Genomic DNA, 19857 nt, shown 5'->3' with positions numbered 1-19857 from the left:
CTGGAGGAGACGGTGTTCTTGCAGTGCCGCATTGTCACAAGCACGCAGCTTGCACAAAGGGGCTCTTTCTTACTACAGGTAGCAGGGAGCTAGTCTGGGACTTCTTCTTCTTTATAAACATTTTCATTAAAGATGGAAAAAGTCTAAGAAAGCCAGTAACCTGCGTGAGAGAGAGAGAACACGAAGAGAGAGAGAGAACACAAAGAGAGAGAGAACACGAAGAGAGAGAGAGAGAGAACACGAAGAGAGAGAGAGAGAACATGAAGAGAGAAAGAGAGAGAACACGAAGCGAGAGAGAGAGAACATGAAGAGAGAGAGAACACGAAGAGAGAGAGAGAGAGAGAACACAAAGAGAGAGAGAGAACATGAAGAGAGAGAGAACACAAAGAGAGAGAGAGAGAACATGAAGAGAGAGAGAACACGAAGAGAGAGAGAGAGAGAACACAAAGAGAGAGAGAGAGAACACGAAGAGAGAGAGAGAGAACACGAAGAGAGAGAGAGAACACGAAGAGAGAGAGAGAACACGAAGAGAGAGAGAGAACACGAAGAGAGAGAGAGAGCACGAAGAGAGAGAGAGAACACGAAGAGAGAGAGAGAGAACATGAAGAGAGAGAGTACACGAAGAGAGAGAGAGAACACAAAGAGAGAGAGAGAGAACATGAAGAGAGAGAGAACACGAAGAGAGAGAGAGAGAGAGAGAACACAAAGAGAGAGAGAGAGAACATGAAGAGAGAGAGAACACAAAGAGAGAGAGAGAGAACATGAAGAGAGAGAGAACACGAAGAGAGAGAGAGAGAGAACACAAAGAGAGAGAGAGAACACGAAGAGAGAGAGAGAGAACACGAAGAGAGAGAGAGAACACGAAGAGAGAGAGAGAACACGAAGAGAGAGAGAGAACACGAAGAGAGAGAGAGAGAACACGAAGAGAGAGAGAGAACACGAAGAGAGAGAGAGAACATGAAGAGAGAGAGAGAGAACACAAAGAGAGAGATAACACGAAGAGAGAGAGAGAGAGAACACAAAGAGAGAGAGAGAACACGAAGAGAGAGAGAGAGAGAACACGAAGAGAGAGAGAGAGAGAACACGAAGAGAGAGAGAGAGAACACAAAGAGAGAGAGAGAGAACACAAAGAGAGAGAGAACACGAAGAGAGAGAGAGAACACGAAGAGAGAGAGAGAACACGAAGAGAGAGAGAGAACACGAAGAGAGAGAGAGAGAACACGAAGAGAGAGAGAACACGAAGAGAGAGAGAGAACACGAAGAGAGAGAGACGGAGAACACAGAGAGAGAGAACACGAAGAGAGAGAGAGAGAGAACACAAAGAGAGGGAGAGAGAACATGAAGAGAGAGAGAGAACACGAAGAGAGAGAGAACACAAAGAGAGAGAGAGAGAACACGAAGAGAGAGAGAGAACACGAAGAGAGAGAGAGAGAACACGAAGAGAGAGAGAGAACACTAAGAGAGAGAGAGAACACGAAGAGAGAGAGAGAGAACACGAAGAGAGAGAGAGAGAACACAGAGAGAGAGAGAGAGAACACAAAGAGAGAGAGAGAGAGAGAGAACACAAAGAGAGAGAGAGAGAACACGAAGAGAGAGAGAGAACACGAAGAGAGAGAGAGAACACGAAGAGAGAGAGAGAACACGAAGAGAGAGAGAGAACACGAAGAGAGAGAGAACACGAAGAAGAGAGAGAAAAAAAAGATAAAACAAAAAAAAACAAAAGAACACAAAAAAAGCAAACAAAAAACAACACAAAAACAAAAAATACGAAACAAGAAGAAAAAAACAAAAAAAGAAACAAAAAGAAACACGAAGAGAGAGAGAGAACACGAAGAGAGAGAGAGAGAACACAGAGAGAGAGAGAGAACATGAAGAGAGAGAGAGAGAACACGAAGAGAGAGAGAGAGAGAGAACACGAAGAGAGAGAGAACACGAAAAGAGAGAGAACACGCAGAGAGAGAACACGAAGAGAGAGAGAGAGAACACAAAGAGAGAGAGAACACAAAGAGAGAGAGAACACAAAGAGAGAGAGAGAGAACACGAAGAGAGAGACAGAGAACACGAAGAGAGAGAGAGATGGAGAACACGAAGAGAGAGAGAGAACACGTAGAGAGAGAGACAGAGAACATGAAGAGAGACAGAGACAGAGAACACGAAGAGAGAGAGAAAGAGAACACGAAGAGAGAGACAGAGAACACGAAGAGAGAGACAGAGAGAACACGAAGATAGAGAGAGACAGAGAGAACACGAGAGAGAGAGAGACAGAGAACACGAAGAGAGAGAGAGACAGAGAACACGAAGAGAGAGAGAAAGAGAACACGAAGAGAGAGACAGAGAACACGAAGAGAGAGACAGAGAGAACACGAAGATAGAGAGAGACAGAGAGAACACGAGAGAGAGAGAACAGTCAGAGAGAGAACGATGAGAGAGAGAGAGAATGATGAGAGAGAGAACGATGAGAGAGAGAGAATGATGAGAGAGAGAACGATGAGAGAGAGAGAATGATGAGAGAGAACGATGAGAGAGAGAGAGAATGATGAGAGAGAGAACGATGAGAGAGAGAGAATGATGAGAGAGAACGATGAGAGAGAACGATGAGAGAGAGAGAACGATGAGAGGGAGAGAATGGTGAGAGAGAGAGAATGATGAGAGAGAGAGAGAATGATGAGAGAGAACGGTGAGAGAGAACGATGACAGAGAGAGAGACAGAGAGAACATGAAGAGAGAACAGTGAGAGAATGATGAGACAGAGAGAATGAGAACACGAAGAGAGAGAGAACAGTGTGAGAGAACGATGAGAGAGAGAATGGTGTGAGAGAGAATGGTGTGAGAGAGAGTGAGAACACGAAGAGAGAGAGACAGAGAACATGAAGAGAGAGAGGCAGAGAACACGAAGAGAGACAGAGAACATGAAGAGAGAGAGAGACAGAGAACACGAAGAGAGAGAGAGACAGAGAACACGAAGAGAGAGAGAGAGACAGAGAACACGAAGAGAGAGAGAAAGAGAACACGAAGAGAGAGAGACAGAGAACACGAAGAGAGAGACAGAGAGAACACGAAGATAGATAGAGACAGAGAGAACACGAGAGAGAGAGAACAGTCAGAGAGAGAACGATGAGAGAGAGAGAGAATGATGAGAGAGAGAACGATGAGAGAGAGAGAATGATGAGAGAGAGAACGATGAGAGAGAGAGAATGATGAGAGAGAACGATGAGAGAGAGAGAGAGAATGATGAGAGAGAACGATGAGAGAGAGAGAGAATGATGAGAGAGAACGATGACAGAGAGAGAACGATGAGAGAGAGAACGATGAGAGAGAGAGAATGATGAGAGGGAGAGAATGGTGAGAGAGAGAGAGAATGATGAGAGAGAGAGAATGATGAGAGAATGATGAGAGAGAACGGTGAGAGAGAACGATGACAGAGAGAGAGACAGAGAGAACATGAAGAGAGAACAGTGAGAGAATGATGAGACAGAGAGAACAATGAGAAAGAGAGAATGGTGAGAGAATGAGAGAATGGTTAGAGAGAGAGAGAGAGAGAGAGAGAATGATGAGAGAGAGAGAACAGTGAGAGAGAGAGAGACAGAGAGAACACGAAGAGAGAGAGAACAGTGTGAGAGAACGATGAGAGAGAGAATGGTGTGAGAGAGAATGGTGTGAGAGAGAGTGAGAACACGAAGAGAGAGAGACAGAGAACATGAAGAGAGACAGAGAGAACATGAAGAGAGAGAGAGACAGAGAACACGAAGAGAGACAGAGAACATGAAGAGAGAGAGAGACAGAGAACACAAAGAGAGAGAGAGAGACAGAGAACACGAAGAGAGAGAGAGACAGAGAACACGAAGAGAGAGAGACAGAGAACACGAAGAGAGAGACAGAGAGAACACGAAGATAGAGAGAGACAGAGAGAACACGAAGAGAGAGAGAGAACAGTGAGAGAGAGAACGATGAGAGAGAGAAAGAATGATGAGAGAGAGAACGATGAGAGAGAGAACGATGAGAGAGAGAGAATGATGAGAGAGAGAACGATGACAGAGAGAGAACGATGAGAGAGAACGATGACAGAGAGAGAACGATGAGAGAGAACTATGAGAGAGAGAGAATGGTGAGAGAGGGAGAGAATGATGAGAGAGAGAGAGAATGATGAGAGAATGATGAGAGAGAGAACGGTGAGAGAGAACGATGACAGAGAGAGAGACAGAGAGAATATGAAGAGAGAACAGTGAGAGAATGATGAGAGAGAGAACAATGAGAGAGAGAATGGTGAGAGAGAGAATGGTTAGAGAGAGAGAGAGAGAATGATGAGAGAGAGAGAACAGTGAGAGAGAGAGACAGAGAGAACACGAAGAGAGAGAGAACAGTGTGAGAGAACGATGAGAGAGAGAACGGTGAGAGAGAGAATGGTGTGAGAGTGAGAACACGAGGAGAGAGAGACAGAGAACACGAAGAGAGACAGAGAACACGTAGAGAGAGAGAGACAGAGAACACGAAGAGAGAGAGAGAGACAGAGAACACGAAGAGAGAGAGAGAACACGAAGAGAGAGAGACAGAGAACAAGAAGAGAGAGACAGAGAGAACACGAAGATAGAGAGAGACAGAAAGAACACGAAGAGAGAGAACAGTGAGAGAGAGAACGATGAGAGAGAGAGAGAGAATGATGAGAGAGATAGAGAGAATGATGAGAGAGAGAGAGAATGATGAGAGAGAACGATGAGAGAGAGAACGATGATAGAGAATGATGAGAGAGAGAGAACAATGAGAGAGAGAACGATGAGAGAGAGAACGATGAGAGAGAGAGAACGATGAGAGAGAGAGAATGGTGAGAGAGAGAGAGAATGATGAGAGAGAGAGAGAATGATGAGAGAATGATGAGAGAGAGAGAATGATGAGAGAGAGAGAACGGTGAGAGAGAACGATGACAGAGAGAGAGACAGAGAGAACATGAAGAGAGAACAGTGAGAGAATGATGAGAGAGAGATCAATGAGAGAGAGAGAATGGTGAGAGAGAGAGAATGGTTAGAGAGAGAGAGAGAGAGAGAGAATGATGAGAGAGAGAGAGAACAGTGAGAGAGAGACAGAGAGAACACGAAGAGAGAGAGAACAGTGTGAGAGAACGATGAGAGAGAGAACGGTGAGAGAGAGAATGGTGTGAGAGAGAGAGTGATGAAAGAGAGAGAGAGAACGGTGAGAGAGAGACAGAGAGAACACGAAGAGAGAGAGAGAACAGTGAGAGAGAGAACGATGAGAGAGAGAGAATGATGATAGAGAGAGAAAGAGAATGATGAGAGAGAGAACGGTGAGAGAGAGAGAGAGAGAGAGAACGATGAGAAAGAGAGAGAGAATGATGAGAGAGAGAGAGAGAACGGTGAGAGAGAGAATGATGAGAGAGAGAGAGAGAATGATGAGAGAGAGAGAGAACGATGAGAGAGAGAACGGTGAGAGAGAGAGAATGATGATAGAGAGAGAAAGAGAATGATGAGAGAGAGAACGGTGAGAGAGAGAGAACGATGAGAGAGAGAGAGAATGATGAGAGAGAGAGAACGGTGAGAGAGAGAGAACAGTGAGAGAGAGAGAGAGAGAGAGAATGATGAGAGAGAGAGAACAGTGAGAGAGAGAGAGAGAGAGAGAATGACGAGAGAGAGAGAGAACAGTGAGAGAGAGAGAATGGTGAGAGAGAGAATGATGAGAGAGAGAATGAGAGAGAGAATGATGAGAGAGAGAGAATGATGAGAGAGAGAATGGTGAGAGAGAGAGAATGATGAGAGAGAGAGAACGGTGAGAGTGAGAGAGAGAGAGAATGATGAGAGAGAGAACAGTGAGAGAGAGAGAGAGAATGATGAGAGAGAGGGAGAACGATGAGAGAGAATGATGAGAGAGGGAGAATGATGAGAGAGAGAGAGAATGATGAGAGAGAGGGAGAACGACGAGAGAAATAGAGAGAGAATAATGAGAGAGAGGGAGAACGATGAGAGAGAGAGAGAGAATGGTGAGAGAGAGAATGAGAGAGAGAGAGAACGGTGAGAGAGAGAATGATGAGAGAGAGAGAGAGAATGATGAGAGAGAGAACAGTGAGAGAGAGAGAGAGAATGATGAGAGAGAGAACGGTGAGAGAGAGAGAGAGGGAGAACGATGAGAGAGAGAGAATGATGAGAAAGAGAACAGAGAGAGAGAATGATGAGAGAGAGAACAGAGAGAGAGAGAGAGAATGATGACAGAGAGAGGGAGAATGATGAGAGAGAGAATGATGAGAGAGAGAGAATGATGAGAGAGAGAGAACGGTGAGAGAGAGAGAGAGAGAATAATAGAGAGAGAGAGAGAGAGAGAGAGCGGTGAGAGAGAGAACAGTGAGAGAGAATGATGTGAGAGAGAACAGTGAGAAAGAGAGAGGGAGAACGATGAGAGAGAGAGAATGATGAGAAAGAGAACAGAGAGAGAGAATGATGAGAGAGAGAACAGAGAGAGAGAGAGAGAGAATGATGACAGAGAGAGGGAGAACGATGAGAGAGAGAATGATGAGAGAGAGAATGATGAGAGAGAGAGAACGGTGAGAGAGAGAGAGAATAATGAGAGAGAGAGAGAGAGAGAGAGAGAGAGAGAGAGAGAGAGAGAGAGAGAGAGAGAGAGAGCGGTGAGAGAGAGAACAGTGAGAGAGAATGATGAGAGAGAGAACAGTGAGAGAGAGAGAATGATGAGAGAGAGGGAGAGAATGGTGAGAGAGAGAGAGGGAGAACGATGAGAGAGAGAATGATGAGAGAGAGAGGGAGAACGATGAGAGAGAGAGACCGATGGGAGAGAGAGAGAGACTGATGGGAGAGAGAGAGAACGATGGTACCCCACTGCCTTGGAGGATTGAGGGGGCCTGTTAGAAGGCTTTTTGGGCTGCCTGCTGGAGGGTGCCCACAGACATGCCTGTCAGAGAAGCATTCCTTACACCTTACACTATGCTGCCTTGACACGCACCACCAAGGACACCTTCCAGCAGGCCCCCTATGGAAACCCCTTCCTGCAGGCCCCCTCTGGAAACACCTTCCTGCAGGCCCCCTCTGGAAACCCCTTCCTGCAGGCCCCCTCTGGAAACACCTTCCTGCAGGCCCCCTCTGGAAACACCTTCCTGCAGGCCCCCTCTGGAAACCCCTTCCTGCAGGCCCCCTCTGGAAACACCTTCCTGCAGGCCCCCTCTGGAAACCCCTTCCTGCAGGCCCCCTCTGGAAACACCTTCCTGCAGGCCCCCTCTGGAAACACCTTCCTGCAGGCCCCCTCTGGAAACACCTTCCTGCAGGCCCCCTCTGGAAACACCTTCCTGCAGGCCCCCTCTGGAAACACCTTCCTGCAGGCCCCCTCTGGAAACACCTTCCTGCAGGCCCCCTCTGGAAACCCCTTCCTGCAGGCCCCCTCTGGAAACACCTTCCTGCAGGCCCCCTCTGGAAACACCTTCCTGCAGGCCCCCTCTGGAAACACCTTCCTGCAGGCCCCCTCTGGAAACACCTTCCTGCAGGCCCCCTCTGGAAACACCTTCCTGCAGGCCCCCTCTGGAAACACCTTCCTGCAGGCCCCCTCTGGAAACACCTTCCTGCAGGCCCCCTCTGGAAACCCCTTCCTGCAGGCCCCCTCTGGAAACACCTTCCTGCAGGCCCCCTCTGGAAACCCCTTCCTGCAGGCCCCCTTTGCAGGGTTTGCTGGCGGGGGGTACCCGCGCCCCTTTAGTCACTGGGCTCGGGATAGGAATCGCAGCTCTCCCCGTGCTCCCCTTGTCGGTGGCCCTGTGTGTATTTAATACTCTTTAGCTGCTGTATGGCACTTTCCCACACAATAAACATTTACAAATATGTAATATTTTTTTTTAAATACACTTGAATGAAACATTATAACCCTTATAATAAAACGTTAAATAGAAGAATACATAAGAACTAGTTGTGGAAAATCATAATAAGAAGGGAGGGAACGTATTAACTGAGGTGTGACCTGCTATTAACATACTACTGACAGCCCGCCGAACTTTAATCTAACCCCCTCCCCGTTTCCTTGACCCGGCCGACTATCATTGGCCATGAGAGCAATGCAACGAGCCACGGAGAAAACCTCAGCCGGCCAGATACAAACTGAAAACCCCAGAACAAATCATTTCTACTTCAGAGCGCAGAGCGGCCCCCCATCTTTTATCTCTCACTAGCGGCTCCGGCCAAACGTCTGGGAAGATTGTGGGGCATATTCGCTAAAGGTTGCAAATGGCTTTTTTTGGTGCACAAAATTGACGCATGTCAAAGTACATTTCAATGGCGCGTGTGTGAGCCTGCGTAATAACGACCAATTTCTACATCTGCCCCAGGTTTTTATTCATTTGTTTTTGGTAAATGGTATGTGTTAGAAAATAATGTTTCAGTACATCAAAATCACCCACCATGCTCAACTTGGCGTAAACTCCAAAAAGATGGCGCAGAATGAATTTGCTGTGTTTCAACCCAAAAATATATTTGACCCAACAACATGGATGTTTAATTTTTTGTATTATTTGCACAGTATTGCGATTACAAATAATACTACACTAGTAATTCATATGTACTAATACTTGTTAAAAATACATATAATACTGTTTTTAATATAAATTGTACGAATTGGGTATTTAGCATAAATGAGGTGTCAAATATAATTTCAACCCACAAATGATGCCTCATACAGTAAGTACAAAGTCTTCATACACATGGCACACTTTTGGATGGTTTTTATTACTTTTTAGCACTGACATTTTTGACGCGGTCAGGGGTGCTCAAGCTTCCCCGCCCTCCCTCCCCCAACAGGTCAGGTTTTCAGCATGTCCCTGCTTCAGCACAGGTGGCTCAATCAGAGGCTCAGTCTTTGACTGAGTAGTCAGTGTGTGACGCACGTGGTACAGTGTGTGACGCATTAGGCTGCGTCCCCACTGGCGCTGAGTGGGCGGCACTTGCGGCACTTACTTACATATATAGATATATGTAAGTCCCTGCTCACGCGGTGTGTGCGGTGCTCATGCGTGGGCACCCGCGCTCGGCGCTTAGGTAAACAAAAAAATTATACTTTCAAGCGCGCTCAATGGCAGGACACCCGGCGCTCATGATTGGAGCACTCTCCAAGCATGAGCGCGCTCAGCGCCAGCGGGGACTCAGCCTTTTAGGCATGTAATATAGTACGCGCGCATGCGTCAATTATAATTGGCTGTGTCCAGGCCTGACGTTCCATACTACGGCCGCGCGCACGGCAATGAGCGTTGAGCCGGCTTTTCGCGCTGCTGCTGCGCCACGCTCTTTAGCCAATCACAGCGCGGCTGCAGTACAGATTGAGAAGAACTAGCTGAATTGCGCAGGTTCACTCCTATGTTTCCATTAAAATTACAACTATTTGAATAATTTATTAAAGTTTTAAAAACCACAAAACATTACAAGCGCGCGCGCGCCGGCGCTCACAGCTATATAACCGCGCGCGCCATGTGCATGCGCAGCGCCGGGCGCGCGCACCAGCGCCAACTACAACAGGTGCAAATCCAGCTGGCACTGAGGGACCAGGGAAAGGCAATGGGAAGCGCGCACACACACACGTCCACCAATAGGATGGGAGATAAGTTTCCGCCCACGCTTCCTATTGGCTGAGCAGCGTGTCTGCCCCGCGCGCGCCAGGCTGCCTTGCCCCGCGCGCCCGCTGCTGTCCCGTTACTCTGCGCGCTCCCGGACATGGCGGAGGGTATCTCCCGGTGGGACGGGCCGCTGGCCCTCAGTGAGGTGGAGGAGAAGCCGCAGCACACCTTGGCCGTGAGCTACGGCTCCGTGCGCATAGAGGAGCTGGGGACAGTGCTGACTCCCACCCAGGTAGTGAGCGTGGGTGCGGGGGGTCGTGTCACTCCGTGGGAAGCAGCGGCAGGAGTCTGGCCCTGCGTGTGGCGCACACGTATACCGTGTCCTGTGTATGCAATTACCGCAACCCCGTCCTAATGATCTGCCGCCTGTCACAGAACTGCCCCGCAGGGGCATTTATGGCGCACACTGTGCCGGGCATTGCCCCTGGCTCGCTTATTGGTGGCTGTACCCTATTGGTGCCTCAGATTGCGTGATACACTGACCTGTCACTTCTGCCCCTCCTGCCACCTCCCCCTGTCACATCTGCCCCCTTCCCCCTGTCACATCTGCCCCCTTCCCCCTGTCACATCTGCCCCCTTCCCCCTGTCACATCTGCCCCCTTCCCCCTGTCACATCTGCCCCCTTCCCCCTGTCACATCTGCCCCCTTCCCCCTGTCACATCTGCCCCCTTCCCCCTGTCACATCTGCCCCCTTCCCTCCTGCCACCTCCCCCTTCCCCCTGTCACATCTCTCCCCTTCCCCCTGTCACATCTCTCCCCTTCCCCCTGTCACATCTCTCCCCTTCCCCCTGTCACATCTCTCCCCTTCCCCCTGTCACATCTGCCCCCTTCCCCCTGTCACATCTGCCCCCTTCCCCCTGTCACATCTGCCCCCTTCCCCCTGTCACATCTGCTCCTGCCACCGGCACATCTGCCCCCTCCCCCCTGTCACATCTGCTCCTGCCACCGGCACATCTGCCCCCTGTCACGTCACGTCTGCCCCCTCCCCCCTATTACGTCACATCTGCCCCCTCCCCCCTGTAACATCCAGCCTGACGGCCGGAGTAGAAGTCGCATCACGGGATTGCTCCGAAGAGCGGTCGCGTGATGCGGAAATGTCAGGCACGTCCCTCCGGTGCTAAAATGGTTAAGTTACAAGTTTTTGTGGGGAAAAATGCGTTGGGTACCTCTGTGCCTGTTGTGTAATTAGCAGGAAGTCCGAGGGTCACACATGGGCCCCTTGCACACCGGATCTGCTCGGTAGGATGGCAGTTAAACACCACATGCCCTCTCCATCCCATTCCCCCACACCTTATCTGCGTTGGTCACAACGAATCTCAAAATCAACCTAGACCCCACGCGCCTTACTAACTACTGCTGTTTGCCTCCTAATTGCTAGAACGCCTCGTTCTCTCGTATGATAAGCTTTTTTAATTCCCATGCCCCCATGGACCCTTTACAATCTGCCTTTCGTACAGCTCACTCACCAGAGACTGTGCTCACTCACCAGAGACTGTGCTCACTCACCAGAGACTGTGCTCACTAAAGTAACCATGTAGCTAATCCCAAACTCACTTTCCCCTTCTAATCCTACTCAATATCTGCTGTTGATACTGTAGATCAGGGGTGTGCAAACTTTTACCCCAGCGCACCCCTGCCTGCTCTCCACCAGCTTGCACCACCCCCCCTCTTTCCTTGTCTTCGGTGTCAAATGCCATGGTAACATGACATCACAGCGTCATTTGACCCGCGTTGCCATGGTGATGCATCGCCGAAGACAAGGTAGGAGACATTGCAGAGACCTCACGCGATCCCTCTGCATTTAATTTAAATGCAGTGGGGAAGAGTGTGCAGCCTCTGCAACTGCCGTGGCTTCCCCCCTGAAAACTCTTGCGCCCCTCACTTTGCTCACCCCTGCGTAGATCACCCTCCTGCATATACTAAACTCTTGTTATCCACAACAAAGCTCTATCCTGGTTTTTATTTTACCGCTTAACGCACATTTTCGATCTCTGGTGTACCTCAGGGCTCTGTGGTGGGACCTCTCCTTTTCTCTCTCTACATACGATCACTTTGTGAACTCCAACTCTTTTGGTCTTGGATATAATTTCTATGCAGATGATACGCAGATATATCTACCCACCCTCACACCTGCAATCAAGTCCCAAGTCTCAGATTGCCTTCCGGCTATCTTATCATGGATGGCGCTCTGCTGCCTTACACTTAATGTCTAAAACTGAGCTCCTCATATTTCCCCCTAAATCTGGCCTAATCCCTACATAGGAGTGACATTTGACCCTTCCCTTTTCCATTCACGGCATGGCCAAAATGTGTTGCTTCTTCCTCCGTAACATTGCCAAGATCTGCTCTTTCCTCTGTCAATCCAATTCTAAAACTCTAATGCACGCCCTCATCCTCACCCATCTGGATTATTGTAACATACTGCTAACAGGCCTCCCTGCCTCACAACCTTCTCCCCAAAACTTGACTGCTAGAATAATTTCACTTTCTCCCAAAACACTCTGCTAATCTCCTCCTTAAATCCCTCTCCTGGCTTCCCATCAAGTTTCGGATCATCCACAAAATGCTTCTCCTTACCTTTTTTTTTTTAAAAGGCTCTCCCCGGATCTGCTCCTCCCTATATATCTGCTTTGGTCTCATTATGCCCCTGGTCGTATCCTGCGTTCTGCCCATAACTGTCTCCTTGCCACCTCTTGCACCTCTACTGCTCACTCGCCTTAAACCCTTTTCCCTCCCTGCACCTTATCTGTGGAACTCCCTCACACTCTCTATACGCCAAGCACCTTCTCTCCCAACCTTCAACACAAACCTGAAAACCCACCTCTTAAATGAAGCATCCCAATAGCCTGGACTCATGGCTACTGTCCCACAGTCATCCTGCCAAGATCTGCTATCTACTGCACTTATTCCCTCACCTGCAGTCTCTGCAAGTTTCCCAACATACTGTACCTCTTAGATTGTAAACTCAACGGGGCAGGGATTTCCTTTCCTATTGTCTGATTTTGTTGCCCTTATTGTATTTCAATTCCCTGTATTGTATTGTCTTTATAATGTGCTGAGTACACTGTGGGCGCTATATAAATAAAGTTATACATATAGGAGACAATCGATCTAAATTGTAGTCATGTATATGAGTTTGATAATAGCAGATTCACAAATATTGGGTTAAAACGTATTATTTTTTAACCAACTAATATCTGTCTATCATATGACTTGTAACATTGCGCTGTAATAATGACATTTAATATTAGTGAAATATTAACAGAGATTATTGTTAAATAGTTAAGTGAACAGCTCCTTTTTATTTATGTAAATATTTTTTTTTTTACCCCACATTTTTGTTTAGTGTAGGTGGGGGCTCCCCCTCTCCAGAAGCCACCCAGTCTAGGAGATACTTACCGGTGACGTTACAGGTTTAACTCTCCCCCCCGGGAAACAGAATGGTTGCTAAATCTCGGACCAGTAGGAAGCTGCAACATCATTGTTTCTGGCTTCCTATTGGATAGCCATGTAAATCCTTTTTAAAAACCAGGAAGTGTTTAGGGGACCGGGGAATCCCTGAAGATCAAAATACTTCAGCTCTGGAGGACCTGCTGGTTTCAATCATGTAGGGAAAAAAGAGGTTAAGGGGGTTATTTGTATCCTTAACCCTTGAGTGCCACGGCCCCTCCGGCACTCGCCATCACATGACTCTTCGTTGCTGATTGAACGCAATGGGAGGAGTCCTCCACTTTCCATTCCACTTAAGTGACAGATTTGTGTTCTTCGTTCCAGAGGATCTAGCAGGGTTATTATGGTGTAGCTACTACGTTCTGGGCTCTTGAAGTGTCAGGTCCGTGATTATACAGAAAAGCGCCGGTGGTGTCACATGGCGCGACACCGCGCAACTCAAAAACAAAATGCATAAATACAATTCAAGTAAATATACCTGTAGCGGTGTGCGTGCTGCCTGGAGTTGCAGGGCGGACGACTGGAGAGGTGACCAGAGGCTTTGGTTATTGGCCGACGATGGTCGGGTCAAGTGAGCGGTTCAGCCAATGAGGGCGAACCGCTCACGGCCACACCTTCAAGTCTCTTCTGCTACTCTTCTTGCCTGTCTCCCTGGCACAATCAAGATCCAGCTCGCGGCAGCACAGGGTGGCGTCACAGAATAGCACTGCAGCTCTTGGTGGTATAAGGCCATGATTATACCAGAAATTGCTGGTGACTGCGTGACGCCGCACAGCAACAAAACAATAACCTCAAATGAAAGCGCACATACCAGTAGCGATATAAGCGCCGCCACGAACTGCAAAGCTGTCTCATGAAGAGAGGAGATTTTGTTCTTAACAGGCGACGACCGCGCCATGTGATTTGCACCGCCAATCACAGTGCATCTTAAACAAACCAATCTAGCAATGTCTCCCTGCAGTAGCGTTACAAATCGCTTCTGCATGTGCACGTCGCTACGATGATGTCACCGGATTGCTCTGCCGTATCTGGTGTAATTGAGCCCTTATCGAGGCCTCAATTCATGATAAAGTAGCTCCTTCCATGAGTTGGATTTCTGCTGTAGATCAATGTTTAGAAACAGTTGATTTTCTATTCATCATGGGATTTCTTAGTAATATCCCCATGGTATGTACACTTGTATAGCACATGGGTTATATGTAAATTTTAGCGCAAAACTGGAGTGTTTCTCTGTCTCGATTAGTCTGGTCCATGCGGTCAAATTCCTAGCATTTCATTTAGTGGTGAGCAAAAATGATGCAATGCATCAAAACACCCTTCTTTGCATTGATTGATAAAATACAGACAAACATACTACATGTTAGTTGATTCATCTCCACGAGTGTTTTGACTTCTCCCCTAATGCTTACATACACACCTCACACTTTAACATTTGCGAATAGTACAGAATCTTCAAATTAGCGTAATTGCATATTCTTAGTGAATTAAGTAGAAATCAGTGTTGGTGCAGTTCTCCTGTCTTCTATTGTTATCTTGTGTTGTGTTATTTTTTTTAACATCTGTGTTAAACACATGGACTCCATTTTTTTTTTTGTAACTCAGAATTGTAGACCTGAGGAAGAGCGAGAACGAAAAACTTGTCTTATAATATCTACGGTTTGTCTAAATAGAAGCTATCACCTAATATTGAAGTACTCCTATTCTAAGTAGAGTAATTCAGCATTGCTTTAAAGTAAAAATGCCCATTTCTGGAGCTTAATGCATAATATCTCCGTGTTTTAACATTGCCTGTGCCATGTTGCATTTAAAGGGAGTGGAAGTTGAAAGGTTTTAGGAATCATATTTTCCTGCATCCACCAATCAAATGTAATATATATGTCCTATTTAGTCTGTAACTTGGTGTCTTATAACTATTTGCTTATTTTTTTTTCTTCGTTTTTTTTTTTTTTTTAAACGCCCCAATTTTCCATTTTGGATAAAACTCAGTCCAGGATCTAGGTTCAAAATAATGTGGAACAAATATGGCTGCCAAGCTGTTTGTGAGTGGGGGCAGAAAAAATGATCTGTTAAGTCTACCCATAAGGGGAAATGAATGAATCTATGCTGCCTATAATGGATGTAAATTATACTGTAGTTAGTGATGACAATTGAGGGAAAAAACAAAGCTCTAGAAAATGCAATAAAATCTCAATACATTCATTAGAGAACACACTACAGGTGCCACTTGTCACTGGATCTCTAATAGTCCCTTAATATTTTTTGTGAACTAAGAGTCAATCCGTGGTTGGTGCCTTTTCTTGGAGTATTCCCAACTCTGTGGTAAAGAAGACTGAACACTGTATAGGATTAGAAAAGCACAACACTTCGATGGGCGGGTTATTTATCATTTCAAAGTTAAAAAGTTAATGGGGAAAATTCCCCACTCTGTTGTTGTGTGGCACACAGACATGGTGTTGTGTGGCACACAAGTGATGTCTCCTCTCCTGCTGCCTCTGTCCGCCGTGGTAATCTCCTTCCGTTGGAGTGAACCTGCCAAGCAGCATGCGCCAGTCTTCACTTCTGTATTGTGCTTGTGATGACCCTCCGACGTTATGGAGATGGGTGCAGCAGATTGCCAGGATCCTAAGCAATCCAAGGGCGATTTTGGACTGTAGAATAGCGTGCCCAAGGGACCCTGGCAACCTACACTTGTAAGTGGAAATGTTTCCCTTTGAACTGTTATTAAAGAATGTGCACGATTTGACGTGCTGTTGTGCTTTTCTAATCCTGACAGTGTACGCAGGTGATGCATTAGGCCCGGGCCATAGACGTGTGGGGAGAGCGGAGGCGTGCTAACGTTGAGGCTCGTCTGCTTCAGTCAGCACGATTGCACGGACTTGCAGGCGAGCCAGCGTGCGCGAAGGGAGCCGGGGGGGAGGTGGTTGGAGGCGGGGCAGTGACGTTGCTGGGCCAATCGCCCGCGACGCACTGACGTCAATGTCACGGCGCCGACGTCACGGCGCTGTGACGTTGACGCTGCTGAAGGCTCATTGGATGTTTTCAGCCGACAGCGCCCTGAAAAACAGCTTGGCGCTTGGCTGAAAACTCCAAAGCCTAAGCACGGCTGCGGACGCTCGCGTGAGCCCCCTCTCAAGGCATCCTCATTGAGGATGCAGGGGCTCAGCGCGGAGCGTCCGCACGCCTCAGCACGTCCGCACGCCTCAGCACGGCTGGTCCATCTATGGACGCAGCCTTAGTTTTAATAAATGGGACCCATGGAAGGGTATATAAAGAGAATCTGGTACAATGTGGATAAAGAAAGTGGGCGAGGCTGCAGGTGAAATGTAAAATTCAGTATTGCCCATTCCTCCTGGAAAAAGATCTAAAATTGACACATTATAACCAAGTCTGGAGAACAGATGTATTTGAGTTTTTGTGTGTACCAATTGGTATATAGGTATTGCAGTTTTCTTGGCATCAGTTCATTAGTTGCATCGCAAGATTTATGGAGAACAGTTATTCTGGATCCAGGCTCACTTGTAGCAGGTGAGAAGATCCATGTAGCATAAACGCATCCCCTTTTTAAAGCACACAAAGTCCTTCTATTTTCTTCAACTTTATTGGGTGGGGTTAACAGAAATATAAAAGTACTTGCATGTAGTCTGTGGCAGGAAATGTCTCTTGTGCGGAGAAGTGTCCTACGTGAGAGGTAGTGCCTTTTTTTTTTTTTTTATTAATCGGGGGAAGGTAAAGAATCCCTTTCTAAGGCAGAGTTCCAGGTGGCTGCTACGGACGCTTGCGTCCGTGCGCGCCTCCCCCGCGTGCTCCTGCAGCCCAGCGATCTGTGCCCAGGCTGCAATAGTTGGGTCGCCGTGTGTAGGGACGGGGCAAATGTGTCACGGAGTTGGTTCGCTGGACCAGCTCACGTGACGCGGCTGCTGCCCCAAATAACTTTGCGGGTTGTAGCGGCAAAGTGTAGCAGCGTCAATGCAGCACTTTGCCACTAGTAGCCGCCACCCTGAACTCTGCCTTAGGGAGCAGTGTAAGATGTCTACTCACTTTGTCTGCTGACGGTAAGAGAGCGCACACTTTCCTTTCTGGACAGGAACAAGCCATGGGGCATACTAATTAACAGACGGGCAGGGGGAGAGGGCTAAACCAATCTCAAACTGTTAACATTGGGAGGTTGCCAAGGCAACTAACAGTGGCTTGTAGAAAAGGTAATATTGTGACAACAATGTTGCAATTACACAGCAGCGTTGGCTGCTTCAGAACAGGGAAACATGCAACTTTCCCTAGGGAGAGCCGGCGGCCTGAAAGCAGGAAGAATACACAGAAAACATACAATCCTGTTCCAGGCAACAGCAGTTTACTGGTCTATTGAATCGCATTGGGATGCTAATTAGCACTAAGGAATTATGAAGTGTATTTAGAGATGGCAGCCACATATACATTGCTGCTAAAAGCCCATTAGCAAAACCTATTTTTCAGTTTCTCTCTTGTTCCCCCTCCGCAGGTTCAAAACCGCCCAAGCAGCATTGAGTGGGAGGGGATGGATAGTAACAAATTCTACATGTTGGTTCTCACTGACCCTGATGCACCAAGTAGAAAGAATCCTAAATTCAGGTCAGAACACTGGTGTGCAGAACTGAGAATCCTTTTCTATTATTATATGGCATTTCTGTATATAAAGATTTGTATTCTTCTACTTTCCTTTATTAGGGAATGGCATCACTTCCTTGTAGTGAACATGAAAGGAAATGACATCAGCACTGGCTGTGTCCTATCTGATTATGTTGGCTCTGGACCACCGAAAGGAACCGGTGAGTATATCGCAGGTCAAGAAATGGTAAGGTAACCCTAATGGTAATTGTAACCCTAACCCTAATACGCGTGGTTCCTAAACCAGTCGTGGTAATTAACCCCTTCTCTGCTAGCATGGCCTACGGCACACAGCATACTGTTGCTGATGTTTAGCAGCAAAGGGGTTAAGGTCACTTTTAGGAACTGTACACTGTTGGCATGCCATAAATATCGCTTGTTAGAAAATAGTCACAAATTGTGTTGTTTTTTTTTGGGTGTGGAAATTATTAGTATACCGTCAAATACTTCCCTATTATAATGGTAACTTTAAGAACGCTTGGAGTACTGTCAGGCCAGGCCCCTTATCACTCATTGGTCTTGTGGGTTCAATCCTGCATTGATGACCTTTTACACCCATTTGTTATCCTGGGCAAGTGACCCTGTGCCTGGAAAAATAAGAGGACCCATTTTTCTGACCAGTCTCTGCGTCCTGCAGCTCTTCTGTCACTAAATAGCTATCCTCTGCAGCAGGCTACAGATATTAACGTATTATTTCTCTCCTTTTAAACAGGTCTCCATCGGTATGTCTGGTTGGTTTACGAACAGACGGAGCAGTTAAAGTGTGATGAGCGTATTCTCTGCAACCGTTCTGGGGAACACAGAGGGCTATTTAAGGTGGCTTCTTTCCGCCAGAAGTACAAGCTAGGAAGCCCTATTGCTGGCAACTGCTATCAGGCAGAGTGGGATGACTATGTGCCCAAGCTGTATGAACAGCTGGGGTCATAACAACATGTGAAGGTCGCTTCCATCTCACAGCTCTAGAAAACAAAGCACTTTGTGTTTACTTTAGCACAAAATTGGTAAGCTAAATCAATGTAGGCAATATGAAGGGGCCTTACTATATGGTGGGACATTAAAATAGGGTAGATTATTACACTAACTGCTGACAGAAATGTGAACAAGTTATTATTCATTTACCATCCGTACACTGCATCTCTGGGTAAATACACTGCTTGTGAGCTTTTACTTTTTGTTTAAAAAGATGAGGAATTATGTGACAGATGTGGGCAGGTTCTGTTTTAGTGACTAGTTGTAGGTTTGTCTTTTGGGGAAAGAAAATAAAGACGCTCCTTTAATTGTTTTAGAAGAGTGAGACTTCCCAGAAGTCTGTGCAAGAGGGTTAGCAGTGTTGTAACAAAATTATACACCAGAAATGAAATAAGATCCAAAGATATTTTTGAAGCAAAATACAATCTTTGTTCCACCCTAGTGCTCAGAGGCTTCTTAATTGTGTTGCATATCCCTTCAGCAGTGAATGGGTTAATACAATTCTATATCCACCAAAGGGTCCAAAAGTACCTTTTCTTCGGTGGAGATTTGTTGGAAAACTGCCTGAACTGCTTCAGTGGGACTGAGTATTAATCTCCTTTCTTTTGCTGTATTTAGTTAGTAAAATGCACAATAGTTGTTTGCCAATGGCAGAAATGTCAATAAAAGTTACTCATTACATTTATATATTGATTGTGTGTTTGCTTTGATACAAATATTTACTCTGTGCATGAGTTTATTAAAGCAGCAGTCCTAGGAATATTCTGTAACAGGCTCTGGCACACCCCTTTGTGAGTCCTGCCCCCTCCACAGCCGTGCACGAGCATGAGCACAAATGTATCAGTTACTGCTGCCTGGTCACATGATCTTCCCCACTGACCTGTGCCACAGGAACCTGTCAGAAAAGAGAATTAAATCAGACTACACCAATTAATCTTCGTTATCAATAACAGGAAAACGGTTGATCAGCAGCTTTGATACTAGCTAGGTAAGTTAGGATTACATTGATGAATATATTGAAGTTAAAAAAAAAAAAACACTTAAAAAAATAAAAAATCGCCAGCAAGGACTGCTGCTTTAACAGACTGTCTTCTATTACAAAAAAACTGATTACAATCCTATCGGTTTGAAAGATGACCTTTAGTCTACCAAATTCATAATTTATGCTCTTGCACTATTTATATATGTATCTT

General features: G+C 46.6%; 1 protein-coding gene across 1 annotated transcript; it reads left to right on the top strand.

Annotated features, from left to right (window-relative positions):
* Positions 1-9642: 9642 nt before the first annotated feature.
* PEBP1 (phosphatidylethanolamine binding protein 1) lies at positions 9643-19349 on the top strand. The gene is made up of 4 exons (XM_075568087.1): positions 9643-9836; positions 17550-17659; positions 17756-17856; positions 18408-19349. The coding sequence occupies exons 1-4, from the start codon at positions 9702-9704 to the stop codon at positions 18620-18622; spliced, it is 561 nt and encodes a 186-aa protein (XP_075424202.1). The 5' UTR covers positions 9643-9701; the 3' UTR covers positions 18623-19349.
* Positions 19350-19857: the final 508 nt, after the last annotated feature.

This window comes from Ascaphus truei, chromosome 13 (assembly GCF_040206685.1).
Source record: "Ascaphus truei isolate aAscTru1 chromosome 13, aAscTru1.hap1, whole genome shotgun sequence".
NCBI classification, from domain to species: Eukaryota; Metazoa; Chordata; class Amphibia; order Anura; family Ascaphidae; genus Ascaphus; species Ascaphus truei.
Note: the sequence above shows the minus strand (reverse complement) of the source record. Positions and strands in the feature narration are given on the sequence as shown.

Coding starts and splice junctions, on each gene's coding strand:
- PEBP1 (XM_075568087.1), top strand. CDS start 9,702: ATGGCGGAGGGTATCTCCCGGTGGGACGGGCCGCTGGCCCTCAGTGAG. Junction 17,660..17,755: donor AGAAAGAATCCTAAATTCAG/GTCAGAACACTG, acceptor TTCCTTTATTAG/GGAATGGCATCACTTCCTTG. Junction 17,857..18,407: donor TGGACCACCGAAAGGAACCG/GTGAGTATATCG, acceptor CCTTTTAAACAG/GTCTCCATCGGTATGTCTGG.